Source organism: Vanessa cardui, chromosome 21 (genome assembly GCF_905220365.1).
Source record: "Vanessa cardui chromosome 21, ilVanCard2.1, whole genome shotgun sequence".
Classification (NCBI taxonomy): domain Eukaryota; kingdom Metazoa; phylum Arthropoda; class Insecta; order Lepidoptera; family Nymphalidae; genus Vanessa; species Vanessa cardui.
Genome location: NC_061143.1, coordinates 9289807 through 9309200, shown reverse-complemented (window position 1 = coordinate 9309200; position 19394 = coordinate 9289807). Strand labels below are relative to the sequence as shown.

The window sequence follows — 19394 nt, the reverse complement described above, 5'->3', positions numbered from 1 at the left end:
GAATTCGGTTCAGCGGTTTGATCGTGAAAGAGCTACAAACAGACAGAGTAACTTCAAATAATTAAAATTGTAATTAAGGAGAAGAACAGTTTTCGATAGTAATATTATACACATACACTTCTAAATACTCTAGCTCTTACCCTTTCCATAGCAAACCTTTTCATGATTCCCTTCAGAGGCGGTCTTACTCAAGGCTGAATAGGCAACTGTACAAGAGCTATCACAGTGTAGAGGTGCACTGGCAATCCAATAATCCGGGAATTGAATTTACTACCAAGTCCTATATGCTGGCCAGTAAAGCAATGATCCAGTTTTATTTTATCCACTTCAACTGAAATTTCTATAAAATCCTCTAGAAGTACAGAAAAAACTTAACAAGCTAGATGTACTTGGAATATCAAGTGAATGATAACATTATCACATCGAGTTTCCAACTCAATACAAGCCTGAGGAAAATCCTCAATATCTTTACGAGACGAAAAATATTCTATAATTAAATCCAGCGAATACGTTTTACGCTTGGCAATCTTATACTCTTTTAAGACTGTGACTTAAATATATTTATGTATCTAAAAAAGTAAATAACAGCCGGTAAATTTCACCACGTTGTTCCAATGCGGGTTGGTGGAATGCACATGTGGCAGAATTTCTGTGAAATTAGACACATGCAGGTTTCCTCACGATGTTTTCCTTCACCGCCGAGCACAAGATGAATTATAAACACAAATTAAGCACATATATATATAATGGTGCTTGCCTGCATATGTAATGTATATACGGTACATATACCAAAAGCACTATTTTTTATTTTAGTCTGTCTATTTGATTTGAAACATTCACTGTGCTACAAAGATAGCGTTTTTTTTAAATTCAAACGCGTACGAAGTCGCGGGCCCAGCTAGTTGTAAATGAGACTGGCTGAATTATATCTCACTACTAGCTAACCTTAGAACGAGCAGGAAAGAAAAATAATTTACTTTGCTGATAAAACGTATCAGTTATTTGCATTCGAAATCAGAAGCTTGACATTAACATGAATGAATCATTTTTAAAGTCAGACTGTCAATTTTTAATTCCACAATGTATATTACTCTATAAAAGAGCTTTTTTGTTAGAATAAATTAAAAACTCACCGTAGAATACGATCGTGAAATACCAAAATGTGACACGCGACATTAATTAAAACATTTTAAGAAATGCGTGTGTATCAATGACAAATAATAGCCAAAAAAATGCAATGTGTAATAAACTTTTCACTATTTTTTCACGTGGTGGTAGAACTTTGTGCAAGCCCGTCTGGGTAGGTTAATAACCCAATCATCAGATACTATACAGCCAAAAACAGTAATGGGCATTGTTGTGTTCTGGGTTCCCGATGTTGGTGGCGCATTGGTGATGTAAGAATTGGTTAATATTTCTAAACGCGTCAATGTTTTTGGACTGTGCTGACTTACCAACAGGTGACCAATATGCTCATCCGCAAAGAGTCACTATGTGACTTACGAAGTGAGTTCTAACAAAATGGAACAGTCAGTCAGTATTTATAAAACATCTGAAATCATTAGATTCCCTCGAGTTCATTGACCGCGATATCATATTTCTGTTATGTCTGTCTAAATCCTAACTCACTCGTAATCACAATAACAGCACGTTCTCTGTGACAGGGCCATATTTAATTAATAATTATCGAATGTCGAACAAGTCATAATCACAGGTGTTACTAGACAAAATTGGACTTAATTTTGTTGAATTTAATAACCCAACTAATTTTGTTATCTTATCCTATATAAACATAAATATAATTTCATCCGCAAGCCGAACATTATTAATAATGACTAAATGTAAATCGTACTTATTAATAGCACGAGATTTTTTTAAGTGTTTAAAATTAACGGTAGTATTATATTGCTAGGCCTTCGTTCTCGATAAGGATTCGCGTCCTGTATTTGGTTTCCATAGGTAAACTCGTTGCAATTTATATTTTCTGAACAATATTCCTATATTTGTTTTATCAATCCCTACAAATGGCTCGGCGAGATTGTAATTTTCTCAATACCTTGAGTACTGACAGTAAATGAAACCTGGAGTTCAAAGCCATGGAAAAAGATGGTTATGACATCATATTAGTTCACTCAACTTCCATACAAGGACAAACTATCTAAAATAGAATGAGTGCTACCTACACTCAGGTGTATCCTTTAGTCTATAACAAAACAAGTTCTATACTTAATTGCGTAATAATTTTCGAGTGTAAAATTTCAAGGTCAAATCTGACTTTAACGTCGCTGATGCAAACATGTCTGATATATGTCCTTGCACTGACCTGATGTTCTTGTATTATATTAATCACAGAATATGTTACCTTGGATGGATGAATTTTGATGATTGCGGAAACAATCCCTGGCAGTGTCCGCGGCATTTTCAAGTCTATTTATGTATATAATTATTCTTTTTTGGATCAGTGAAGAAAACAATCTTGATCATACTTCCATCCGTCAGATTTGCCATATGTTAGGCACCAACCCACATTAGAATAGTGCCATGATTACAGCCTGTTATATATGTCACTGTATCATTTGTTGGTAGGGCTTCTATTTCCAAATAGTAATATGTTCTAACAATTGTTGTGTTCTAATCTGTAAGGTCGGTGTATATATGTATACATGCATAAGTATCGTAACATCTCAGTGCTCAAGGTTAGTGGCGCATTGGCGATGTAAGAAATTCTCTATTTAATTAAGAATGCCAATGTCCAAATGGCGACCAATGACCATCACACCAATCAAAATACCATAAAAAAATATTCTACTACTAGAATAAAAAGTACCAAAAATAATCCGGTCCTACTTTAAATACCTATACGTATAATTTATGTATTAAGTGTGTTGGTGCTTTCATTAATGATAAACACAAAGGCAGTTCCCAGTGGGCGTCAATGATTCACATTTTATTAGAGTTTTACGTCTACATTAATAAAAACAATTGATCAGTATGTCTTCTTCACCTACATAACTGAATGGAGATAATTTGTATTCATGGATATCGTGAGTAAAGTGGGTCGGGTCAGTTCAGCCCGCATTATTCTCTTTAGTAAACAATTGGAGAATGATAGTGACGGCTCGAGTACTCCAATATTGATGGATTTATAGTGAATCGGGAGCTGTGACTGGCCAGTTGTTGGAACGCGAATCTTAAACAAATGGTACGTCTTCAAAGCGAGGCAAAATTTTCACGTACTTAATTCTTTTTTTGTATTTCATGTCGTGTTCTGTGGTGAAGGAAAATCTTCCACATACATTAACCCGCATTGGATTAGTGCATTGGAGTAAGTTCCAAATCTTAATCTCAAAAGAATAGGGCGCTTTAAGCAAGCAGTCAATTAACTGGCTACTCAAATAGTTTAATTCATATAAATGACTAGGCTATACGTCTCGAAATTATACGGGTAACATTAATACAAAGTTACACCTCCCATTAGACGGCTTTCTCTCTCTCTTCAAGATATTTTAGAGTTAATTCACGAAATCCGCTGTGGCTTCGTGAACGCGCAATGAGGATTATTTTTTTTATATAATATTAATTTGAAAATTATTATTATTTACAATTATTTGCCTGGGTTTAGTGTTTGTCAAACATCGGGTACAAAGCACGAGTAACAAAACACTGGACAATTTTAGCTCAAATAACATTCTAATACTATGATATATGATTATTTGTTTGATACGTGTCATGTAACTACATTATTTATACTTTTTATTGTACACCACATATATATATATATATATATATATATATATATATATATATATATATATTGTCATGTATGTAAAAAAAAAATTTTGTAACACCAATCTCTGCAAACTGCAAAAAACTTGCAGTATTAATTAAATAATATTTTACTTATACAATAACAAGGAAAATACATTATGCAAATCGTCACACAGTTACATAAAACAGAAGTGCATTAATTGCATTTTATAAATCGTGTTTTTAAAATAAAATTCTTTATAAAATTTATTTATAATGTGTTTGTTTATAAATATTCATAGAATGTTTGTAAAGGCTCTTCCGTTTATAGCCACATAAACACAGTTTCGATTGAGACGTCAGCGGTTTTATCGACTATCGTCAATAAATCTGTTCAAGGCCATCACTATAATGTGTAAATATTTCGATGAAACAAAACAAATGTCAAGCGGTTTTTATGACATTTTTGTATTGAGACGTTTATGAAGTCGTGTAATACTATTTTTTATTGCAATGCATTTAAAACAAGTTATACACAATCTTAGCTATCAAGGCTGGAAATACAATCACTATACTTTGATTTCTCACAATACTAATGTCTATAAGCGATGGTGATAACTTTCAATTAGACCATTACCATGGACCAGCTTTAGTTTTCAATTAAAAAAAAATGAATATCATCTATCAAATCTTGTTGAAATAATTTGTAATAATTTGAAATAGTTTTAAATAATTCTTATTTCAACGATATCAAATTGGACTCCAAACTCTTATAAACGAAGCTTTATAAAAAGAAAAAACTCGAGATGGACCAGTAGTTAGGTGTGTAACTTAACCGATGATTCCCGTTCAAATTCAGGTTTGCATCACTAAATTTTTATATGCTTATAATTAATTGTGCATTGTGATCAAAAACACAATGTTTTGAGGATACCCAAGTTTGTATATTTTCAATAAAATTCTGTCAGCCTACCTGCCTGGAGCAACTACAAACCTTCTCCTCAAAAGAGACAGAAGGCCTAAGCCTGGCAGCGGGACTTTTACAGGCTTTTACTTTACTATATAACAATTAATGTCAACCTTTACGAGAAAGGGACGTCGTCGTTTAAACAATGTATTAACAATGAATAAACGTTTCTTATCTAATTGTAAGGGTAAACGAACTATTAATAAAAAAAAGATTGATAAAAATAATATTATTATGAGCTTGATAAAACTCGAACATAGTAAATAGATATGAATGATAAATGTTCGAAGATATTAATGTTACAAAGTATATTTCTCGCCAGCAGCCAGTGAGAAACTATAAATTTGTTATTTATACAGACAACATCTGTTATCGATAAATACATTTTAAGAACTTGTTAAATATCATAAATAAGGCATATTATTCTGTTACTGAACAAGATTATGTACATGACAAAAATGAAAGGAGAAATCTTTGATTTTCGTGAATAGTAAAACCTTCTTGGTTGTTTTTACAGAACTGGTTCGATCCAGATTGGGTCTTTCAGTGATTGAACTTTATGTCAAGTTATTTTCAGTGGTTCGGAGTTGAAAAGCTGGAAATGTTTTCACTGCTGTGCCTCGTAAATCAAGTAAAACCATTGGACGTGTGCCTGAAGTGTATAGCGTCGGATTTGCTTTCCCAGCGGTATAAAACATCTGAACCAGGCTTTATATACCATTTACTTTTTAAAATGACGATTTAAATCTTATAAAAGTATTTTGATATTATTAATGCATTGCATATAATATGACGAATAAATAACCTTAAAAAACTACATATTTGAATATTGTTGAAAAAAAAGACGAATTAAATCTTTTAAAAAGTAACTTTAGAAATGTATATTTTTAGATTAATTTATTAAATATAAAAAAAATAGGCAGTGCGAACCTCTTTCAAATTTTTTTTTGAGTAAGTTTATTCGTCTTTTGAATTTTAAACAATCAATTAATTGTCTTCATTTATTTCTTTATTAGTCTTAAATTCAAACGGAACAATTTTATAGCTCTAAATTGACTTTTAAACGATTTAAATAGAAACATTTAAATATTTAAACCTTATTGTGTAATTAATAAACTATAGAAACAACATTTTGCGAAATACATTCTGTAATAATTTAAATAAATATGCAAAAACCTACGCCTTCATCCCACAACATCCGATTAAATCTGTCGCTTTCATATTAAAAATATACATTTTAATACGAACTTACTTTAAAAATGTAAAAGTATTTAACTGTTTGACATTTAAAATCCAAAGATAGCGTTCAGTAAATGTCATATATTCATGTATAAATAAAAATAGCCACTTAACAATTATTATTATTACAAATACTTCGATTTTATAATCTAGATTTCGTTCATCTTCACTGCATAGTATAAAATAAAGTCCCTATAGCTCTATGTATGCTTAAATCTTTAAATCTGTGCAATAGATTTTGATGTGTTTTTTTTTTAATATATAGAGTCATTCGAGAGGAAGGTTTTTGTATAATACATAGATACATAGACATAGTAAAGAAACACTGATCATTTTAGAAGTTTATAATGTGATGTTTGTCGTGAATAAACAAATTCTATAGTATATTCAGGATCAGCATTGGACCCGTGCGAAGCCGGGGCGTTTCGCTAGTAAAATCTAAACAAAAAAGCATCAACTCGATATTACAATTAACCATTAAAATTTCTCGCTTGGTGTAAAACAATTAACTTAACGAATCATAGAAAAGGCAACTTGTGTTTTAATAAATTATAGTAATTTAAAAAATCCACATAAACGTTTTTATCTTTAACAGTAAGATTATCTCATTGCATCAAATCACACGCAGGTGCATCCGTTATCAGTCACATTCCGGTCCCCAACTTGATTGATAACCGCTCATGTTATGTCAACAACCTGATACTGCACCCACGCTTAGCGTCATCTCCGGTTAAGTCGTTTTAGTACTGTATATCATGATCTCATTATTTTGTCATGTTTCATAAATGTATAGTGTAACAAGTGACCAGTATGAATTGATGTACAATATTAATTGAGCTTTGGAAATGTATTTATGAAATTCTTAATTAAAAAGTATATCAAAGCAGGTCTTATGATAAAGGATTAAATTCAATGTAATCCATCTAATTTAAATATAGAACGAGCAGGAGGCTTACCTAATGGAAAGTGACTACCTCCGCCCATGGACATCTGCAACACCAGGGGGATTGCAGGCCTTTAAGGATTACATTACTACTTTTCTCAAATAAAATATAGACAATATAGGTATACGTACAATTAAGTTTATTTATTGCTCATATGAAGAGCTCCGAATAATTACACTTACGAGAGGAATACTACATAATAACGCAACATGTATCGTAATATTTCGTACTTAGATAAGTGGAAAATATACCAAAGTATATATACATGAATAGAACCACTTATACTGAAATTGCATAAGTTTCAAAGCTTATCGCATATACCACTATAACAAGAACTCGCATCGCATTTAAGTTTACTTGTAGCGGTTACTGTGAATATAAGCTTAGCCTTTGAGGAATTTAATTTAAAAAAAAAAATTCAGTGCTAAAAGCATTACGTTTTAATACAACGTTGAAATCTCATCGCTCATAAAAGATTTAACTATGAAAGCCGAACATAAATTAATTATATATGTAAGGAAATTATATGAATCAATAGTAACGTCATATGGGATTCTATTCTGAGAAAATATAATAAAGTTATGTTTTTAGATGGTTTCTTAATGAATCAAGGATAACAATCTTTAAAGGCAATTAAAAACAAAAAAAAATAAATGCGTTATCTATCTGTATCGTAATTATATCACAGTTATGTATAAAATAATGTATAAATAAATAAAATAATATATAATATAAATACGTAAATTAGGTATGTTTGACCTATCATACTACTATTATTAACACAAAAGTAATTCTCATGAATGAATAATCATTAAACCGATTTTGATGAAATTTGATATAAGACTTGAACTCAAAAGGGTATTATACAACACAGACACTTTTATGGCTAGCAATTTAAACGCAAGCGAAGCCACGTCTTCTAACTAGTTATTTCGTCTAAGATTATACTTGTATGTCGACCTGTATCTTAATATACGTAAAATATATAGCTGGTCTAAAAGGTCTTATCGACCCATTTAGATTTTATTTTTTATAAAACATTATCATTCTTTTTTAAACACAAATCAAGTTATTACTCAATATTAATAATACATAGATCAACAACATTACCTAAATTGGCTCATTTAGCATTTCTAACTAATTATGGACGATTATTAATACTCCGATAGTTATCAAATAATTACTTACATTTGTACAAATGTTAATTTGATGTGTTTACCAATTACGGGCAGTTACTATTATCAGTTTCATCTTCATATACAATTTCTTAATTAACACTTCACAGTTTTTTATAAAATCATTTTTGGGCAGACGGGATAAAAGCACGTACGTAGGTAATCACTAACTAAAGACACAAGCGTCGAAAGAATTATTATAATAATAATAATTTATTTCAAGTATCAATGACTCATAGTGTTAGTTACAAATTTTTCTTAATAACTATGTTAGTGTTATAAAAATAATTTAATTATAAGTTTAATACATATTAAATAGGCATAATGTTTCTTATCACAACTATTAGCTGTAGACAACAGCCGAGATCTTACAACAATTGTTGATAAATGTACAATCTAGTCTACCAGGTATCATACGCAGGATACTGTTGGAGCTAGCACGCACCCTGCGAACCAAGGATGCACATCGCTTTCGCATGACAGCATAAAAGCATTCCGTGCGAGCTTCTGCAAACATCCCAGACGCGCTGCAGTAGCGTGGCAACCCCATGAAAATTCTAAATGCGTTATTGTATTGGATGCGAAGAGCGTTGTAAGCTTATTACTTACATCTTTCTATAGTTACCAATGGGAACCAATTATGGGAAGTATGATGTCCCTTAAACTTGTACAGTTTTGTTAGGTAATTACATATGTTATTGCTTGAGCATCATAGTTTAATTTGGCTTCATGTTACAAGTAGAGCTATTTGTTGTTTTACTAACACAAATTTATGTACATATGCTTTTTTATTAAATGTTAGTTATTAAATTGTTAAGTGTTCTATTCTTTGGGTGTTATTTAATCTTTGACGTTTTTAAACGTTTGAAATTGAAAGATTGATTAATTTTATTTTAATTAATTTGTAATTGATAACTTTTATAAACTATATCCAGACACAAGAGTGGGTTATAGATTGTTATTAGATATTAGTATTATTTTGATAAATTAAACAAATATATTTGTTAAAATAGTCAACGTTTTAAATCTGATATGTATATGATCCAGTGGTTAGAACGCGTGCATCTTAACCGATGATTGCGGGATTAAACCCAGGCATATAAGTGCTTAATTTGTGTTTATAATTCAGGCGCTGAACCTGCATGTATCTAATTTCATCGAAATCTTGCCACATGTGCATTCTACCAACCCGCATTGGAACAGCGTAGAATATGTTTCAAACCCTCTCCTTAGTGGAAGAGGAGGCCTTATCCCAGCAGTGGGAAATTTACAGGCTGTTACTTTATTTTATGAATATTGAAGTAGATAATTACGATGTATACCAATGGGGGGGTTTTCCCATGATTACGCAATTTAAAAGCTCTATGCATTACACATATCATTATAAATACTCGTTCCTACCATGGGAAACCACATGTTTACGTTTTCAAGCGGATACAGCGCTTACAGCGGACATGATATCCAAACGTTAATAAGAACGCAAAGTCGTATTCAAGACTATGCATGTATAATACAAGATCATCATCATCATCATTATCATCTGTCTTAGATTTACAAGAATATCTAATCATTAAAAATGGGGATTTAATTTGATGAAAATTACATACAATTTGCCCTTATTTTATTCCTCATCTAACGTTCTTTGATTCATTGGATATAGGAAGCTGGTGTTAGTTGCGTATGTCCAAATTTGAACCCAGTGTAAGCTATGTCTGCCCGTATCGTCTTATGTCTGTGTTTTTATGACACTTCAATTATTAATGGCTTAGTAACCTATTTTCACAAACGGTGGTCCAATTCAACTAAGCTAACCATTATGTACATAGTCTGATCCCACATTCTCGCAGTCTGATGGAAAGGCAAATTGATATGTGAAGAGATCTGGTCTAGAATAAACGGTTTTATTTACGTTTAGGGTAATGCCAACACTGTTACAATTACAATTTACTAACCTCAATTGACCGAAAATGTTTGGACAATATCCGAATAACGTATTTTGCTCTTTTTGGAACATGGTCCAAACCTTCTCCTCAAAAGGAGAGGAGGCATTTAGCCCAGCAGTGGGAATTTACAGGCTGTTGTTGTTGTTGTTGTATTTTGCTCGAAATTCGATTTTCAAATTTACGTCAACGAGACACACCAACGACGCCAAAACATACACAAACAGAAACGAACGCACACACTATAATTTACACGATTACGACCTTAAACTCTATTGAAATTAAATTCAAACGCTACAATCGATTCGAATTTAATACGACCTTCACAAAAATAATAATTTGTATAAATATCTTTTCCTTATTGCCATTTATCTGGCAAAAATATTTTATTGGTATTTATGACGTAATAACACTTCACGATAATAATGCACCACATTATAGACATTAAACTGCAATTATTAATTAAAATTCAATTAATGATCATTAAGTAAAATTTATTTAATTGCACATTATTATTTTTTTAATGAAGGTCATTATTTTATCATTAATATTATAATGTACTTTAAGTATGTCATTAAGTCTCTTCCTTGTTTTTGTAGCTTAAATATTTTTATGGAAAATCTTCGACGAACAAAATTATTGATAAAATGATTGCCAATATCATCTTTATGTTAAAATCATTTATTTAATCCTTCAATACAAATAAGATCATTTATCAAGTTTCGCATAAATCAAATCAAAATAAACTTTATTCAAGTAGGTTTTTACAAGCACTTTTGGAACGTCATTTAACAATCAAGTGAAGCTACCACCGGTTCGGAAAGTAGATTCTACTGAGAAGAACCAACAAGAAGTTACTCAATTACTCTTCAATTTAAAAAAAACAAACGCCAACTTAAATGCCCCGAGGGTATCACGGCCAATGTGCTGTCAATTAAGTAAGTTTAACTGAGTAAATGCATTAAAGTTTATCCAAACGAAGATTGCTTGATTAAGTGGCGATCTACGATTAAGTCTTCAAATGATTCTCAACTACTTGAACTTTGAAGACCAAGTTTTCCTTCATCTGAGAGATCTTTAAATTGCATTTGTCATCGCAGATTCTGAAGTTTTGGAATCTAAAATACAGTAATTATGACAAGGTCTTAAGTAACAGGTAGTTGATTTGTAATTGAAGATTTTTTTTTTATATGAATACATTTTATTATTTTCAAATAAGCCAAAAATAATATTGTCAGATAATAAAATACTTGAATCGTAACCAAGAAGACATAGATAAGCCGAATAAAGTTATTACGAAATTTCTGTTCGAAATTCATCTATAAGATGAAATTCTGCCAGAGTTTCGTTATCTATAACTTCTAACAACATGTAACCGTCCAACTACTAAAGTCCATACCAAGTACAGACATTATAATTTTTATATTAACAGCTTGTAAATTTCCAACTGCTCGGCTCTCCCTTTGAGATGAAGTATTGGTGGAATACACATGTATGTATCCTCGCGATGTTTTCCTTCACCGCCGAGCACGAGATGAATTATAAACACAAATTAAGCACATGAAAGTTCAGTGGTGCTTCTTTGGATTTGAACCCACAATCATCGGTTCACGTTCTAACCACTGAGCTATCTCGGTTCTTACAGTACATACAAGTATAACATTTAAACGTATATAAAACATCTAATTAAAATAGTGCATTAGACGATGAATGGCGTTCAGCACTAATCGCAAAAGCGATTACCAAGAACGCAAGATCTCTGATATTTGTAATAATTCAAAGAGTATTACGCTTTTAACATTTCTTAATTACAAACGGTTAGTTATTTAGCTGGTTAATGTGGCTTGCGAGTCGTAAATCTAGGTGTAACATATTAGGCCTCTCATTTAGACAGAGTCTGGATGATCTAGTAGCCTCCAGCGGATAGAAATAATTTTTGCTTAAGCCTGCTATTAAATACCCATAATGGTCGACGTAAGCTCACACCGCACTTAACGTATTATTATATAAATATAGACTTTATAATTTTTATGTTGCTTATCATTTATTAATTGAAGTTTTATGCGTTTTTTATTTTTAAGAAATTATTTCTTCGTGTAGCTTTGTCTATCCATCTGGGTAAGATGTAAGTACAAATAAGTAATATTTACTATTATTGTGTTCCATTTTAAAGGATGAGTGAGTCAGTGTAACTATAGTTAAGAGACATAACATTTTATTTGGCAAAGCTGATAGCGCATTGGCGATGCAAGGAATGGTCAATATATGATACAGTTCCAATATTTATGAACTGTCATCAAATGGCATATTTGCAAATACATTAAATAGAAAATATAAATAAGAAATACTATTTTCATATATAATTTCTAGTTTTAATATGCAAAGGCATTCAAAAAGAGTACATATAAAACTGGTTTTAAAAAAGGACCTATATACATAGAACAGGACACCTACATAGCTTTACGGATTATTCGCAAGGTATAAACTGTTCGTAAAGGTCAAAATTCATTTAGACAAAGGACATTATGAATACTTAAAATTAATGTACAAGCAAATTACCAATAGTAAAGTAGGTGTGTAATGAAGCCACGGCCGAAGTAAATCGCAGGGTTGCCAGGTTAGATAATCAAAAAAAAATTGAGTCGTACAACGTACATAATTAATCAATTTAAAAATATTTAATTATTCCCACGCTACTAAGTATTGAACTAAAAAGGTCTTTTTCGAAATTCAAAATATTATTCATTTTTTTTTGACATCACAAAAGTAGATCAGTTATCTATTATAATTTAACATATACTATAGAAAAAGGGAATAAGTATATAACTGTTATCATATGCCACCTTACACTAAGGACGATAAATAATTTAAAAAATACATATCATTATGACATTTATGGTATGTATTATAATTAATATTATCTATTACTCTCTTTAGTCAGAATATTCACAAATAAAAAGTAATATATGTATGTGTTCTATAAAACCGAAGAAATGCAAGTATGTATATTTTTTTTTTCTATTTAGTGACAACTCCTTTAACATTTTGAAATGGTACAAAAATCAATGATATAAATTTATATTATTAAACTCGAATTATTAACATGTATTTGTAAATAGCATTCAGCCCTACAGTATTGGCGGTATAGCGAAGCCGCGCATGCGCGCTGCGTCACATGTTAATGTACTAAACATCGCTCAGCGGTGTTAAGAACAAGAATCGCTTAACCATTCATATGGAATGAAACCGTTTCTATTTTAACAAAACGATTTAAAAAAAGACAATATTTAATTGTTCCATTCCAACTTTGGAGTTTTTTTTTTGGATGGTAATTTGAACTACCTAATTGAACTTTATTTAAATATTGTAAAATAAATGGTAATGTTTAAAAGTGTTCTTTTTTTTCTTTTTTTTATGGTATAGGTTGGTGGACGAGCAGATGGGCCACCTGTTGGTAAGTGGTCACCATCACCCATAGACAATGACGCTGTAAGAAATATTAACTATTCCTTACATCGTCAATGCGCCACCAACCTTGGGAACTAAGTTGTTATGTCCCTTGTGCCTGCAGTTACACTGACTCACTCACCCGTCAAACCGGAACACAACAATACTGTGTACTGTTGTTTGGCGGTAGAATAACTGATGAGTGGGTAGTACCTACCTAGATGGGCTTGCACAAAACCCCAAGTAAAAATCTTCGAAATTTCAAAGTTCTCTTCGAAATTTGAATTTTTTGTAAAATATTTTTTTAATTTTACCTAATATTGCTATTAGATATTTTGATTTTAGATCTTCACCCCAAGACAGTCACGTGTTATATAGATTACGTTAACAATTTGTGTAGGTATTGTGATAATGCTGCTTTCATGAATTTTTGATTTGACTTACGGTCTGGTACAAAATGGCTTCAGGCATTAAGCCTTTATCAAGTACACAATTGAGTTTATTAATAAATATATAAATCTCAGGTTACAAAACAAAAGATAGTGACGGCATATATGAGAACCAAAAGATTCGCTACTGCTTCATTTTAATGCTCCTTACATATCTGCCCTTTGGTTTATAATCTGTGGTATTAATGAAGACTTTTCGTTTATCACAAGTGACATCATCGCGTCAGATCTGCCACACGCGCGCAACTTGACAGATTCTGGGGGATTATTACGTAAACTGTCAGTGATTAGAAACCAGAACTGCGATTACGTAATAAGGGTTCGATTATTTGAGTCAGGTATTGATGGCGACACAGCTGTTCACAGCCATCGTACACACATATTACGATTCTTGTGTTTTATAATTATTCAGGTTTCATTGATCAAAGTTACTATTAGTAAATTCAAATCACTAAATATCGAATGGCTTCTATAGATTATGGAAACATTTAAATTGTTTTTTTTTTTATTTGTTTATACAAATGATTATTACAATTCATCCAGTGGTTGTGTTTTATAATTATTATTCTGGTTTCATTGATAAAAGTATTACTATTGGTGAATTTAAATCACTAAATATCGAATGGTTTCTACAGAGTATGGAAACATTAATATTGGTTTTTTTTTAATCTTTATTTAGGCAAAGTATTATCACAATTCATCCGGTGATCTGATGTGTAATAAATTTACATAATATATAGATATTGTTTCCAATAGACATGTCAATGTATTGTTAGATAAATATTTTTGAGTAATAAGTTAATAATTTTTATTTGTATTTCGATAGCGATATTCTTCGTATTAGGGTCAGTTCACAGTGCAAGGTCGGTATTTTTGTAATGGTGTGGACATTATACCGGATTTGCGCAATATGTGATAGACTTAACAATTACTAGACAATACAAGGTTAAAGTATAGAAATTTTTAAAATTACACAATATTTTTTCTAAGAATGTTTAAAAAATTAAACATTTGCGATACAATTTTATGATCGTTTAGTGTATATTAAGACTATATAATTGCTAGTGAAAGAATTATATGGAGGCAATTTTAAGCCTATGTTATTCCTCAATTTTATGTATATTTATGTGTCTAATTAAAATATATTTGAATTTGATTGGGAAATATAGCAAGTTTAATTAGATTATTATTTAATATAAAAACAATGCAATTACTCTTGATTGAATTATTTTTTATCGCAATAAACAACTATTTATACTTATGTGAAATTTATCTCTGTCTGTCCGTCTATCTTAAATATAAATATATTATATTATATATACGGTAAAACTACAATTGATTTCGATAAAATTTGCTACAAAACATGTTAGAACAGCATGGACGGTCATGTCTTTTTAAACATATGACGAGCCAACCCATTAAATTACGATAATAGAAGCTTCTACAGTACTTGAAGAATCTTCGTCACAATAAATTCCAAGCAGGCGATGCTGCGGGTTTAGCTAGTATCAGATATATATTAAAGAGAACCATGAACTTTCTATTTAAGGAACTCAAAGAAATATAAATCCAAAACAATTTTGTTACTGTTAACATTATTTTTTTTTCTTTTAACTTTATTTGGTCTTCAAAGCGTTACCGATTTAACCGTACTCAGTATCATAATAAGAATATAGTAACATTTGACATCGTTAAGCAAATTGCTCTTGAAATTTATTACTTCAGAGCAAGTAATAAAGTTGCAGGTCAATAATACGAATGCAAATTAAACTTGTACGCATGTGCATGAGCACAGTCATCATCATTACCATTAGCCAATAGATCGTACACGTGTATTTTATTTAAGTGTTACATCCGGTGAACTTCTTATTTTATTCGATTTATAATCATTCGCTTAATGACATATCTTCTATACTATAAAATGGAGTACGTACTTAGTTACCTACCTAATTTTGTAGCTTAATACTTTGACATTGACAGACAGCATCGAAATAGTTCCGTGCGAATAAAAAAAAGACAATTCGATGAGTTTTAAAAAAAGAACGTTTTCCAATTATCGTTTAATTGCCAGTGACTTATTCCGATAGGTCAATGAGGTCAGAGATCGAAGTATTGACAAAAGTGAGGTTGGTGTATTGCATTAATGTGTTTAAACCATAATCCGAAGGCGAAATGTCACGTGGGTGTCTGAATACTGATACAGAATTATCAATGGAATTCGAATGAGCCAGCAACAATGGTGTTGACCTGAAATTAACATTGAGACAAGCGTAAGTAGCTCGAGAGAGTTTCCAAATAGTTTCAAACTGTCCATTGAATATCACCGACGTATTTTTAATCTAAGAAATGGTCTTGAGTCAATTTCGTGGATTAACAATGGCCAAATTTCTTAGACCGTTACGGATGAGATATCGTTGCGTTTGAAAAAAAAACAACTTTACCGTTCTTTTAAATTTTATCTAAAGAGAATTCAATTATGTAGATATATAATTATACTATTCTTGTTCGTAACATCTAATAAACTTCAGATTAGCTACTCGTCAAGACCAGACGACCTTGGAATAAGTTAGACGTAGTATTTTTGTAAATTTGAGGTCTGATACTTTGTTGAAATTGTAACTTGATCAATTGACTCGAATTTGACATTGCATCATGGTTTAAATAAACCTACTTTGAATTTCGAATGTGTTCTTTATTTCTTAATATGAAAAGTTTTATAACTGATTAAGTTACATGTTATTAATGACATTACTTGCTTAATGTTATTCGGACATCTTAATTAAAAACTAATATTACATAAATTATATTTCCTTAGAAATTAAAAAAATATATTTTTTTATATATTTTTCGATATATTGTAATTCAATGGTCAAATTTTGTAATCTCAGGTTTATTTTTGCTTGATGTTTTCATTTGTCTGACCTCAAATACAAGTTTGATTTAATTGATCTTTTTCACAGAATTCAACAGTCTGTTGTCAGATAGATACTTTTATTATTAGCATTACTTTAGAAGCACAAGAAACATTTCCCTTATTTCTCTTTATTAGTAGCTCATTGACGGTATAAGAAATGGTTAATACTTTTTGTACTGTTAATTTCTTTAGACTGTGGTGAACTCTTATTATAACTGTTTCTCATTTGCCTTGTGATGCGTATTTATTAATAATCGTATATTATGTATGTTATGAGATTTGGATATGTATTTCAAAGGCAATTTATCCGTCTACTATAGTTACCAAAAGTATTATATTACCGAATTAAGTAGGACCTAATGATGTATGAGGTAATTGAATCGAGTGGCTTAGAAGAGTTTGTATATTTGTCAATTATATAGGTAGAAATTCGAGCTCGATTCGTTTGACACAACTTTATCATTTGCTAATATTATACATGTATGTTTAAACATTTGTTACTCAATTGAATCACTCTCAAATTGCTCGGACAGATTCTAATAAAATTACGTAAAAGTCGATTAATTATCATTGGATTAAAAAAATTTAAAAAACATTGGTGAAATTTACTTTGACCCCAGTAAGTCAATTGACAGACTGGCATATTAATAAAACGTATACAATATTTAAATGTGGAATTTTATAATTTCATGCGTTCGAAAAAAAAATTATTAGAACACGTCAATGTTTTTTTTCTTTACTTTCATAAAAAGAACAAGGGTAAAGGCATTGATTTAAGATTTTAAATTTAAATATCGAAATGATATAATATTACCCAAGCGAAATTGAATGGTTAGTTGGTAGTGACTTAAATTTATCAAAAATTTAAATGAGGAATGTTAAACGTTCGAAAAAAAAGAACGAACACGTCACTTAAGTCTATAATGTTTTTTTTTTCTTCCAAAATGAATACAGTATAAAGGCATTAATTTAAGATATTTAATTTAAATATCGAAATGATATAATATAACCCATGCAAAGTCGAAAGGTTAGTTAAAAGTGACTCATAATCTCCTGATCACTAAACAAACGTCCAGAAGTCATTTGACAGATTTGATTTGATTATACATTTGTGTTTAATCAAGTTAAATAAGAGGCAGCTTCAAGAATCTAGTTTGCCTTGGCCATTATTTCCTATTCACCTACCGTTGAACTAACATCGCATTCTACAAAGATTTTAAAAGCTACCGATATTGACGAATGATTTTATTTATCTTTTTTTTTTAATAGAAACACTGGTGAAGATATCAGTAATGTTTAATATTTATTATCTATGTTCCAAATTTGTTCTCTGATAATCTTTGCTTTAAAACAATTGACCTTTATTATGTACGGGCTCAGTTCAATGAATTAATAACGTTTACAATTTCAACTAAAACCTTTTTGCTAATTTTAATCTTAGTTTAAAAATTCTATAAAGACTGCAAATAAGTAAACACAGCTAATAAATTAAAGATAATAATTTATCTATAAATCTACAAAAAACCGTCGTTTTCAATACCTCATTGTCATTCATTACAAAAAGCAGTAACAACAATATGACGCATGTAGTTAATTAATTCCTGTATGTTTTTGGTTAAATAAAATTTTTATTACAATTAACGTCTCGAAACAATTATTTATTTAGGAAGTGATACCGCGTGGATACAATCTGCTTAACAACGCATCGATCGATCTTGTATGCATTCAAAGGGATTCTATTATATAATATCGCACCAAACAACACGCTGGGTTGTTTATTAAGGCATTAGTAAGTTATCTTTTCGTAAATAATTAAAAAAAAAATGTTTTTTAAAAATGGAACATTACCGTTTTGTAAGGATAAAGCGAATAGTTCGTCGTCTTGCAGCCATCGCAGCTCGCTAATTATAGACATATCAGCTTCGTACGACATCAATGTGTCATGATAACAGCATAACAACAATCCCACCGGACACCAGCTATTTGCTATATAACACAAAACAACACAATCGATATCGGTATCATCACAACACTAGCACGGATCCGCCGAGCGGAACGTCAAAACATTTTTATGCTGCTTGAATTATTCATACGAAAAAATTCTCGCGCCATAACACCGTACAGCACTTTTTTTTTCGAAAACGCGATACGGATTCACGCGCTCAATCGCTCGTGGCTCGTTACGAAACGTCAAATTGTGACAGCTGACGTTTCGATCGTAAACTCGGGGTGAACGAACGAGATGCGCGTAAGCACAACACTCACGTGCACTGCGCGTCGCCGTAGCACACTGACTGAACCGAGCCAACAGCAAACCGAGTCTTTGCCGAGCGGGGGGCCGACATGTTACGTCCTTAAAACGATACATCATCGATAACTCCTGTTAAAAAAATAATCGATAATTCGACATCACTAATATCGCTACCTCGTGTAAGGGCTAATGTCCAGACGTTTTTATGATTTTGAGCAAGTGTCCATTAAAATTTATTTTTATTGTTTTGGCAAGTTATTTGATGGTGAATTTATGGGGTTTTAACGTCGCAATTAGATTTGATTACGAATCGAACTGCAA

The 19394-nt window shown here is 31.1% G+C and overlaps 1 protein-coding gene across 2 annotated transcripts in view; it reads right to left on the bottom strand.

The window, feature by feature from the left end:
• Window positions 1-19103, bottom strand: part of LOC124538724 (rho GTPase-activating protein 7) — a 273161-nt gene extending 254058 nt beyond the window's left edge. For both annotated transcript variants that reach the window (XM_047115885.1, XM_047115886.1), the window contains exon 1: window positions 18671-19103. In XM_047115885.1, coding sequence (XP_046971841.1) covers window positions 18671-18755 — 85 coding nt within the window. In that variant the 5' untranslated portion in view covers window positions 18756-19103. The remainder of the gene's footprint in view (window positions 1-18670) is intronic.
• Between the last annotated feature and the right edge of the window lie 291 nt (window positions 19104-19394).